At 36.3% G+C, this 12,522-nt stretch overlaps 1 protein-coding gene across 16 annotated transcripts in view; it reads right to left on the bottom strand.

Annotated features, from left to right (window-relative positions):
* ANK2 (ankyrin 2) overlaps positions 1-12,522 on the bottom strand; it is a 568,766-nt gene that overhangs the window by 477,414 nt on the left and 78,830 nt on the right. For all 16 annotated transcript variants that reach the window (XM_037731960.1, XM_017510194.2, XM_037732068.1 and 13 more), the window contains exon 2: positions 9,562-9,621. In XM_037731960.1, coding sequence (XP_037587888.1) covers positions 9,562-9,582 — 21 coding nt within the window. In that variant the 5' untranslated portion in view covers positions 9,583-9,621. The remainder of the gene's footprint in view (positions 1-9,561; positions 9,622-12,522) is intronic.

The following is a 12,522-nucleotide window of genomic DNA, read 5'->3' as shown; positions in this document are numbered from 1 at the left end:
GGGTTTCACCATGTTGACCAGGATGGTCTCGATCTCTTGACCTCGTGATCCACCCGCCTCGGCCTCCCAAAGTGCTGGGATTACAGGCTTGAGCCACCGCGCCCGGCCTGCATATATTAATTTTTTATGTTCCGCGTATAAAATTCTGTGATAATAGGCAACTGTTATAGTAAGTATATACTTGTATAATAATTATACTAAGCAAATTCATGCGCCCAGTAACAAAATTGCAAAGCCTCAATAATGAAAGCAAACACAAGATTAAATTCTAAAATAAACTGAAGAAAAAATTTGTTATGTATGTATTCATTTATTTTTGAAATAGAATCTCGCTCTGTTGCCCAGGCTGGAGTGCAGTGGTGCAATCTCAACTCACTGCAGCCTCATCCTTCCAAGCTCAAGGGTTCCTCCCACCTCAGCCTTCCAAGCAGCTGGGACTACAGGTGTTTACCACTATGCCTGGCTAATCATTTTGTAGATTTTTTTGTAAAGACAGGGATTCACTTCGTTGCCCAGGCTGATGTTGAACGCCTGGACTCAAGCAATCCACCCAGCTCGGCCTCCCAAAGTGCCCAGCCAAATGTAAAAATAATTCATACTATGTTGCTACACGTCTTTAAAATTTAAAATAGAGCCCATTTTATATTTTTCATTGAAACTTATCGTTTTAAAAAAATCTATTTAAAGTCTTACTTTTCTGTTGGGTCTCATGCTCTTGGTAAAGTGGTCTTTAGATCAAGTTTGATGCACACAAACACCATTTATCTATCTATCCCAGTACATTTGCTGAGCTCCCATCATGAACTTTGAGTCCCTGAAGATCTCAACATTAAGAAGGTTCCTGCTGTAGAAAATATGTAAGCTGTATAAAGAACAGTAACAACTAGGAAAGGCATGAAATCTAATTTCTGTAACTCAACTCAATTCAGCAGAACTCATAGCAGAACATATAGGCCCTAATTTTAGTCATAAACTTTAGTCTAGATGTATTTTCTAGTAATTATTCAGAAGAAAGTGGGGACTTCATGGGGATTCAGCCCCAGAAGCAGCTGTCACTTGCCATTATATAAGACTCTGCTGTATTAAGCTTTCCAAAAACAGAATTCACATCTTCAAATTCACGTATTCCCTCAGGTATCCCCAACAGACAAACATTATGTTCTTATCTTTGACAATCATTTCAACTGTGATACAAGATATTGATTCTAAAAAATCAGGGGTAATATCAGCTCTTTCCAGGCCCATCTAGCTTTAAATTTTAGGAAACAGTGGTTGTCACTTCTTCCCAATGTGAAGCCACATGGGCTCGGTCCTTTTTTTCTCTCAGACCACAGAAAGAAAAGTAAGCAAATAGGGGAAAAATCAGATTCCAGAGTTCACTTTTTTTTTTTTTTTGTTTTGAGATGGAGTCTTGCTCTGTCACCCAGGCTAGAGTGCAGTGGCACCATCTCAGCTCACTTCAACCTCTACCTCTGGGTTCAAGTGATTCTTCTACCTCAGCCTTCTGAGTAGCTGGGATTACGGGCATGTGCCATCATGCCCAGCTAATTTTTTTTTGTATTTTTAGTAGAGACGGGGTCTCACCATGTTGGCCAGGCTGGTCTCAAACTCCTGGTCTCAAGTGTTACACCCACCTCAGCCTCCCAAAGTGCTGGGATTACAGGCATGAACCACCACGCCTGGCCAGATTTTAGTTCACTTTAGATACCATATCCAATCACATCTAATTTTAACCTACATCAATTTTGTAAATGACTGATATAATAACAGTAACACAAATGGGCATCTCATTATAATCTTCATGTAAAACAATTTACATTTGGATACATAGATGTATCTAAGATGTATTTAGATATATAAGTTACAGTTTGATGTCATGATTAAAAGTATGAGTTTTGGAGTCAGACAGGTAGATTTGAAGTCTAGTTGAACCACCACTGATGTGACCCAAATAAGTTACAGAAGCCCTAGTTTCCACTTTCACAAAATAAGGATAATAAAAATCTACCTAAAAAAAAAAATGAAAAAATATATCTCAAAGGGTGATATGCCTGAGTTCCTTAGTAGGAAGTAAGCATTATAGATGTTACTATTATTCAACAAAATATTCCCATTAAAAAAAGAAAAAATAAATATCCATGAAAAGTTCTCTAATATTAAAAAATATATAGAGAAAAAATATTTCAAAGATGCTGTATTTCTCTAAATTCCATGGCAAATTGACTCATTTTTATAAGGTTTGAATCTCTTTCAAACTCTAGTCCATGCACTATGTAATAATTTCTCTCTGACTTCCAAAGAGGGCTTTCAAGTTACTGAACAAAAAAATAGGGATACCTGTACAACTTTGTGATACATATCTAACAAGTTTATAGATGAGGCAATCTGTAAATTTGTACAGATGAGGGAAATAGAAGATATAAAGAGATTTTTTGAACTATTCAGATAATTCAAGGTATTAAACTCATATAGAAATTCCAAAACTTAACTGAGCAAAATTCAAGAACATATAGCTTCATCCAGGCACGGTAGCTCATGCCTGTAATCCCAGCACTTTGGGAGGCCAAGGCAGGCAGATCACGAGGCAGGAGTTCAAGACCAGACTGTCCAACATGGTGAAACCCCAACTCTACTGAAAATACAAACATTAGCCAGGCATGGAGGCAGGCGCCTGTAATCCCAGCTACTCAGGAGGCTTAGGCAGGAGAATTGCTTGAACCTGGGAGGTTGCGGTTGCAGCCAAGATCACACCGTTGCACTCCAGCCTGGGTGACAGACCAAGACTCTGTCTTGAGGGGTGTTGGGAGGAAGAACATAAAGTTTCAAAATGCATTATTCAAAAATTAAGCCTGATCAGAAACACAGTATTAAGAAAGTTTAGAATAAGTAAAAGTACAAAGTAAAATAACTGTTTTAACATAAAAATATACTGTGTACAGAAGGTTGAGGTGGCAGGATCGCTAGAGCCCAGGAGTTTGAGGCGAGCCTAGGAAACACAGAGAGACTGATAATACTGACTCTACATGTTCAACAGGAAAAATAGCTATGCTAGTCAAAATCCTTTACAAAAAGAAAGAAAATGGCAAATAATAAAAGTCTTCAAATTATAAACCAAATGGTTTGAGCTTCTGCAAATTATGATAAATTATTTTGAGAGCAAAAATGGGTATTAAAAACTTTTAAAAGAAGGCTAAACATAGAATTCTTTTTCAACATTTTTTAAACATTGCCTTTAACATCTCTTAATAGTTGTCTTCCAAATATTATTCTCTTTCTAAGGTTAAAAAAAAAGACAAAAGATAATTAGTTCCTCTGGAAGTCTCTGTGTTTGCCTGATTGTACTGAGCAGAAATATGCAGATCTGCAGATACGCCAAGTGCAACCCATTTTGCTGGAGAATTCTCAGGTCCTTTTTATCCATCTGCAGAATTGCACTTTCTCCTCTGCTAGCTGCCACAGACCCCCTTTACAGATATTAGATTTAGATGTGCAATGAAACACACAATTGTTCTCTTTAAGTTTTACAATAATGAATATTTCAGTGCCCCTTTCTTATAAGTATTTCTCTTTAGAGCAGCTCTCAGTAACTGGAGTTCACCATTCCCTGTGCAACTGAATAAAGCTTTTCTGTGATAGGTCCTTCCTATAAGATTTGCAACCCTTACCATTATTTAAAAGACTCGGAAGCACTTCTAAAAGCAGTAAGCATTTTACAATGTTTTCTTTGCACCACTGAACAGCCCCAGCTGATGAAAGCAAAATGAAGAGGGCCAGATTCATGCTGAGGAGGGCATGATCCTTTCTGTGAGATCAATATTTTCAGATTTACTTCACTGATTAGGCTAAGATCCTGTTTCTTTAAATGTTTTGCCTCTAAGCATGTAAATGCAGACATTGGAGAGCACTGTGATTCATATAAGTTTGTGAAAAAAAGTCTGTACCATTTGCCCAAGAAAAACATGATTATTCTGTTATTTATTTGTTTGTAAAATTTTAAACACTAAAGAATATGGTTGAAAATAATTGACAAATGGTACTGTTGTACCCTTAATTAATTCTATGACCATCACAGTAACTATAATAAAGAATTACTAGCATTTCTAGAATTACAATTAATGTGTATGAATTAAATGGAGAAATCATGGGAAAGGAACAAAAATTATTTGCTTTTTCAAAGCAAATAATGAATGAGCTCATTAGAACTTTGTTCACTTTTATCAGATATCAATACCTTCTACACAGTCTCTGCTATACATAGACTGACCACAAAATCCTTATTTGGTTCCAGGTAGGGTATAGAAACACTCATCACAGAATGAATACTTTTTCACAAAAATTCTTTCAGAAAAATCCATGGTACTTCCATTTATTTTCATTTTCATCTTTTTTCATATAAGGACAGAAAAAAAGTTTTAATGTAGATTATAAACCATTTTAGCCCAAAACAAAACACAACGAAACAAAAAAAAATAGTAGGAAACAAAAGAGAATTATTTTCTCTGGTCACAAGAACTGCATATAAAACACAGTTACAGTAATATAAGGATAATATATCTTAAATTTAGATGAGACGGAAACTAGAAAGCTCCCATTTGATTTGATCATTAGAAACACTTAATAAATGGATTACAATGAACAAACCTAACTCTATCATTACACCCAATTATATATATTCTTCAGGAAAAAGAATTCCTGAAAATACGAAGCTTCGGATACCTAAATTTAAGCAAATTATTTTACAATTATTGACCAGAACAAAGGGTAACTTTTCCATCACTTCAGGAAATGGCTCAAAGAGTACACCTAATTTACACAAGCAGATGGGAAATTAACACCACTGAAGTATACAAAAGATTTTTGGCATCACATGCAAACAGAAATATACACTTATCAATAATCATGTTAATGTAAGTATTCTATTCCCCAGTATCTAAAAAGTTTACTCTTCACTATTTTCTTCCAGTTATCCCAGTGATCCTCCTAGGCCTCGAAAACAACTTTTAAAAACTTGAGACAAAATTTTATATCTGGTCCATATGATTTCATATTTAACCATTTTAATTATTCTCATTTCTTTTTGTGACTTGCTTCTGTATAACTAGAACAAGATTTCATGTGCCGATAGATACAGATCTTAATGTGTGATTCAGGGATATACAACAGAATAGAAGATGGAGGGACGCAGGCCAGGCTGAGCTGCTTCACCTTCAGTAGGAACTGAAATTTGAAATGACAAGGCCCCCCAACCCCAATCAATGAGCCAGACTTCCAAAGTCAGGACACCACCAGGAGCCCTCAGGAAGCCAGAGACCTTCCCATCCAACCTCAATATTAACAGCTTTTGGTGGCATAAGCCCAAGAGGCCCAAGTCCCACAGAGATAGTACTCTAGTCATTACAGTATTCAGAGGGAAGATTGTGAGGAAGTGACTAAAGAGGAAGCAGTTTCTAAAGATAGAAACTTTCATTGGACTCTCACAGCCACTTTTTTCGCAGGGAGCCATTGGAGGTATTTGACTGGAGTAGCATTTTTTATTTTGAAGACCAGCCCTTTTCTTGCTATGTCTCTCACAGTTTTGAACTTGCTTCCCAGTCTCAACTATTTCTTATCCTAGCTGTCTATTTGTTGGGTCTGACTTTACCAGCTCATTTTGGCCTTAAAATAAAATGATCTGGATCTGAATTTTTGCTCTGCCACATTTGCTGGTGATTTGTTGTATGCGTTTGACAAGCTACTTAACCCGTATGAGCCTCCATTTCATCAAATATAAAACCAAGTTTATAATATGTGCCTCATTGCACTGCTATGACTGTTAACAGCAACTCAAGTTAAACTGTCCTCTTTAATTTGTCTTTATAACTCTGTTAGCAAGTTCTTCATACTCCAATTTAGCCCTCTTTTAACCATTTCTTGTACTGGCTTTTCTACCTTATCAATATCTACTTTCTAACATAAAAGTGTGGTTTTCTTAAAAACTTCAATTCCAACTTTATGGATGTTTTTAGCCCTAGAAAAAGTCATACCCTAATGGAAAAGCAACATTGGTAACTCATACTACATGCATTCACGGCTGCTCAAGACCCAGGTAATTAATCCTCCCTGCCACAGTCATATGTCTGCCCTTCAAGGATAATGAAGAACAGTTCTACTCATGAGCTTAGAGAAGGGTTCCACATTTATGAACTTCGGTAATCCTGATCAGCAAAATTAAGTAAAAAGAGTGCTTGGCGTTTCAAATCCCAGATTTGTAATATATTCAGTAGCGGCGGTTTTTTGTTTTTTTTTTTTTTTTTTACCTTTTTTGGTAAAATTAGTATCTGTACCACTAAAATTATCAATGTAAGAATGTATGCTTTAGGTTAAAGTAGATACTAACGTATTTTAATTGTAAAAAAAAAAATTATCCTCGAACCACAGTTAATTTATCTTAAGAACTACATATTTTGATGAAATTCAATATAGCTGTGATCACCTAGAATTGTACTTTTCAAACAATGTTCAATGGAACCAGCAGATTCAATGAGGATGTCTCAGGGGGACTTTCTGAATGTGGGATGAAGAGGAAGGGAAAGAAAAGGAATGAGTGGGTGGGTTCCCCCATGTCCACTGCAATCAGAATAGTTCTCTTTGTTAATGCCAGATTTTTTTTTTTTTTTTTTTGCAAAATGGCTTTGCAGCTAAAAAGAAAAATTTTAAGTACCTGAACTAAAAGTTTCCTTCGGTCTTATAAAGATCCCTATGCCTTCAAGTAAACACTCCCAAAAGTCAAATGGGAAGCAGAAATTTAGGGTTTCTAGTGAAATGGACATATTAACCTTCTTATAATTCAAAGTCAGCAAACTGAAGTCTTCCATCTTCAGGGCCTGTTTAACACTTTCAGTCTAACTCTACTGCCCAAAGAATGCTTAGCAGAGCAGAAAGAATGTGCCAGCCCAAGGACACCTGGGTAAGGACAGCAGGCGCTCTTCAGTCATGGCAAACAGGACATACATTTTGGAGTGCTAAAGTAATCCTTTCTTCAAGGTCAAAAAGTGTTCCTAAATTTTTCCATGAAAATGCTGTCATTAGGGCACACACACCAAAACTGCGGGCCTGAGAAGAGAACAGTCGAATCTTTCTTAGACCTTCCCTTAAAACAGATTATACCTGATTTCTGATTTTTAGAAAGTAATATTCATGTATATAATACACATAAATTTTAGGAGTTTGAAGATACTACAAATTCTAAGTCACTAATACTTACCTAGTCTAATATTGACCTCTCCCTCTCTTTCTCTCTCTCTCTTTCTCCACAAACAACATTTCAATCCTTGCTCTTTTCCTCAAATCCTCACTAACGACTCTGGCCACACCTTTTTCACAAAGAAAACAGAAACTTTTTCTTGCTACTTCCTTCAATTTTCCCTTCCAAATCTACAAACCTATCCGTATCTGTATGTGTCCTACAGAGATTGCCTTAGCTGTGTTAATGCGCGTGTCATCCTTCCCACTAGCTATGGGTAATCTCTATTCTTAGACCACCTCCTCCATCACGTCCTTCCTTTTCAGAAACCCATACCTCCAATCTCTCTCCTTCTTCTACACTGTTCCCATTAAAATAAACATGTTCAAGACTCTGTCTCATCCCTACTTCCCTATCCAGATGCTGGACTCTGCACTTTTATTTCCTGACAAAATTTTCAAAGAGCTATCTTTTTTGCTAACTCCATTATTCCCTTATTTACGCCTCAGACCACTCCGGTCTGGTTTCTGCCCCCGTTTCTCCACCAAAACTTCCCTTGCCAAAGTTACTGAGGACATTTACATGTAAAACTCCAGTTGGTTTGCTGATGTGTTCATCTTCGTTAACCTGTCAGCAACATTTGACACTCACGACCAAATCATTATTCTTCCCTTCTTTGTCCAGAACTGGAATTGGTTCTCCTTTATCACACTATAATCTCAGATCTTTCCTCTGAGCTTCTAAGATGCATCTATCCAACTTCCGACCTAGCTTTTTATACCTGGAAGTTTTACTGGCACCTCAAAGAAGGCAAAATGTATTGGAATGTATTCATATAATACTAATTATATAATAAAGCAGAGTAATATCCACCCTTCTAAAAATAGCCCAAGCTGGCCGGGCACAGTGACTCATGCCTATAATCCCAGCACTGTGGGAGGCTGAGATGGGCTGATCATTTGAGCTCAGGAGCTCAAGATCAGCCTGGGCAACATAGTCAGAACCCATCTCTACAAAAAATTTAAAAATTAGCCGGGCACGGTGGTGCATGCCTGTCCTTCCAGCTACTCAGCAGGCTGCGGTGGGAGGCTCACTTGAGCCTGGGAGGTAGACTCTGCAGTGAGCCATGATTGTACCACTGCACTCCAACCTGAGTGGACAGAGGGAGACCCTGTCTCAAAAAACAAAACAGAAAAAGAAAATGGCCCAAACTGATTAATGCCATATCATTATCAACATTAATAAAATTGTCTAATTCTTATTTAACATTCAAAAGAATAGCCACAAAGTATAGAAAATTTATGTTAAATAATTATCATTCAAAGAGGATAAACTTTCTAGTATATTCCCCACTCCTTTTATCTTATCTTTAATAGTACATGACCTGAATTTTGTACAGCCTTGAGGAAATTTCTAAGCAAAATGAGAAATACTTTAAAAATTGCAATTTTATTAAAAAGTTGATTTATCTCTCTTTTAGTATTCTCACATATCTTCTGTTCTTGGATTAAATTATTAATCAGTACAAAGGGATCATATATGATTTACTGCATCTGAAACACCACAGATCTTTGCATGATTGTCAATGTTAATGGTATCATACAACTAATATAATAGTTCACCTTGTAATTCTTTCCTCTGTAACCAAATAAGATGATTTCCACAATAGTTCATAGATTTCTTCTAGAAAAGAAACAAATTCTTCTACATGAGATTCATGACTTAAAAATACGAGTGGATTTCCCCCAAATCATGTGTGCAATATAAATAGACTAAGAATTTTTACATTCTATCATTTAAGTAAAATGATTCCTTCTTCACTCCTTCCCTTTTATTTAAATGTAGAATCTGGAGGATTCTCCACATGGATGCAATCTATTTGAATTATTTACAATCAAATCACTTTATTGACAACCTTATGGCAATCAATTTCATAAGTAATTATGAAGATAATGTTCTGATCACAGAAAACAAATCCTTAAGCTCTTAGAGAAAATAGAGGACTCTGGTGAACAAATCCCTATGGGTTTATTATGTCTATTGCATTCAAATTTCTTTCCTCCTCCTCCCTTTTTCCAGCAATGTACATCTTGAGGAAAAGACAATGAATCTATTTACCTTTTCATTCCCAACTAATACGGATAATAATTCCCTAAATTACAGAAGAAAAGTCTTATTGTACATTACATTCCATATAATTAAAAAATTGTTAATGCTATAACATCTTTAAATCTGTTTTCATAAAAATTGTTTTTACCATAATAGTACTTAGTTACATTCTAACCTCCATGTCTTTTTATAAGATTCCTTTAACGTAATATTTAAAATACCAGAAGTACCTTTTGCAACATGGTGGTCATCTGAAATATCAATTCTTCATGTCTCTTTTCATTACTTACCTAAAAGAATAAAAAAGAGAAAATATTAGAAGTTTGCAATCATTTCAATTGATCATTAAAAAGTTTCTATGTTTCAAATCAAAATAAGCTTATAGCAGGTACTGACAGAGTTCTTCATTTTAAAAAGTCGCTATTATAAATGCAAAAGAGCAAAGCAAAAATATTTGAACATTTCAAGAGTTCAGTAAAGTAGGCAAAACAGAATGTGATAAAAGATTAAAAATAGCCTATTAATATGTAAGAGAAATAGATTTTTTAAAATATGAGAATGTCCATCCAATCATAAGTAGATTCATAAGAATCTTGAGATTATGTTTACTTTCAGGGTCTGTCTAAATGCATGAAAAAGCACTGACTGAAATTGCTGACCAAAAAGTATTAAATTGGATAAGCATTCCCTGCCTAACAGTCAATGACAAAAACTAAGAAATGAGAGATGAGTGTGGCCTTTTCCTTCTTCTTCCTTTTATAACTGCCATTTGTTAAATATCTACAATATATCAGAAGCTACACTAGCCATCTCATATATAGTATCTATTTATCCTTCATGACATGTGGTAAAATAAGAATTACTAAGTCTTCTTTACAGGTAAGAAAACTAAACATGGTAAAGTTTACACGATTTGACCAGCATTATAAATGCCAGAGCCAGGATATATCCATCTCTAAAGTCTTCTTTACTACATTTTTGCTGCTTCCTTTCAAAAGATTTGGTTTATTTACATGTTACATAATATCAGGAAACTGCAAAATTTTTAATGCCAAAGTCTTGTCATATTACATCAGCTTATGATAACTGCTCACATACTGTATGACAATATATCATACTTTCCTGAGATTTTATTTTACCTTTGGTGTCATTAAGCCACTAACATATGGCCCTGCTTCTATGTTATTTTCTCTTACTCTTCAAAGCATACTGGAACTCTAACAGCCATTCACTGACATTCAAGCCTATGAATGGTAATGAAAACATGAGAGACTCAAATACTAAGTGTAAGAAATGATCCAATGGCTTAAGATCCCTGGACCAATGATAGCAGAATCACTAAGGGTGCTTTTTCAGAAACTTCAGTGTTGACTCCCACCTCAGTATAATTTTTAAAGACTACACTTCCTACAAACTCTCTAAGATGATCCCTCTGCATATTAAAGTATGGGAAAATAAGGCAAGAATCACTGCCTTATACCAGTGGTTCCTAGACCAGCAGAAAGAGCATCGCCTGGAAACTTGTTAGAGATGCAAATTCTCACCCCGCTGCCTCCACCTTCCAATTGAGAAACTGAGAGTGGGGTGCCGAGAACCAGCTCCGTCAGGAGACCCCCACCCAGGCAGGCTGAAGGTATTTGAGAGGCAGACACCCAGATAGAACAACAGAGTGGATCTATCCGGGGGCACCAACAGGCTGAGAGCTGAGAGGCTGAAGGCATTCCAGGCTGAAGGTCCCTAGCAGACTTTCATCCACGTATTTAGTTGCTCTTAGACAGGTGAGTCTTATTAATACACAGGTGTTCTAGATCACTTAAAAAAATCCACCAAGTAGGCAGCTGTTACCCGCCTACCACTAATTACAAAGTATCCTCCACAAGGGAGCCGTGGGGGCAGGGTAAACGTAATGTTCCTCAACAGTGCTGCCCAATACTATGTGTTTTAACAAGCCTTCAGGATAATTTTGATGCAGTTGAAAGTTTGAAAACCATAGCCCAATGTGAAACAATTCCTGGGTTTTCTTGTCCAGAGTGTTTTCATTCTCTCACTTGTGAACTATTTAGAGCTATTATAGATGGAGTCAAGGAAATGTCATTCTTCAGTTTCCCAGGAGGCTGTCTGAACTCCCAGGAATTGTCACAGTTTCTCTTTCTTCCCCGTATCTTACTTGACCTACCCTATGTCTAGATTAAAAGATTATAGTTTCAACAGATGTGGTGTCCACATTCACATAAACCTTAATAGAAGCTATTAAAATTATATACAAGTATTCAGACACTTAAATTACAACCACAATTTTTAAACTCGCTTGGAATTGTCTATGTAACAGCAGTTATCAGATAGCTAGCATAATACTTCTCTGAAAAAAATTCACATAGCTCATTTTGTATGTGGTGAACAATCTTCTCTGTACCTTAGTACAAATTTAGAAAGGACAGCATTTAAGCATTCATAAGACCTTTCGAAGAAAAAAGCCAATCAAATTGAAATGAGAAGAACATAGCCTCCAGGTATCAAAAGAATTAAACAATTTCACAAAAACCTGGCCCACTTAAAGTCCAAGGCATATAGACAATAACATCACAGAATATTCATTGTGGACCAAGTTGCTTTCCAGCTCTTACATTAGTGAATGCGCTAACAGGAACCCGATTCAACGTCTCACACAACAACGTAAAACATAGGAAAATCAATGCAGTGCGCAGCATGCTGAGCAAAGTGTTCCATCTGACATTTAGAACTGGTTGCACTCAACTACTTTTAATTTTAGTCCCAATTTCAAGAGGCTGCCAACCAAACAAAGCTACTGCTTAAAAGTCCTTGCTTCCAGCTCCCACTGGGCTGACTGATCTGTAGAGCCTTTGAATGCTCAGCTCCACTGACAGAACACACATTATTTTCTTTTGAGACTGAAAAACTAGTTCCTGGGCTTTTGCATACATGTTTATTCTTCTCCAAGAAACTCAAGAGCAATTTAAGTGTTCTCCTCTTCACTGTGAGTCTGTAACTCTCCTCTCTTAATGATGCAGTGTCTTGTACTTAGCTCAGTTTAAAATGTACTTTCCAGGCTGCCTTCAGAGTCACAATTCAATTTGATTCTCATGGCCTCTGGCTGTTAAATAGCTTTCCATTGTGAAATATATTACATCTCCTTTTTTAATTCCTTTCCTTTTTTTTTTTTTTTTTTTTTT

Source organism: Cebus imitator, unplaced genomic scaffold, assembly GCF_001604975.1.
Source record: "Cebus imitator isolate Cc_AM_T3 unplaced genomic scaffold, Cebus_imitator-1.0 Scaffold17, whole genome shotgun sequence".
NCBI lineage: Eukaryota > Metazoa > Chordata > Mammalia > Primates > Cebidae > Cebus > Cebus imitator.
The sequence above is the reverse complement of the archived record's forward strand: the minus strand, read 5'-3'. Positions and strand labels throughout refer to the sequence as shown.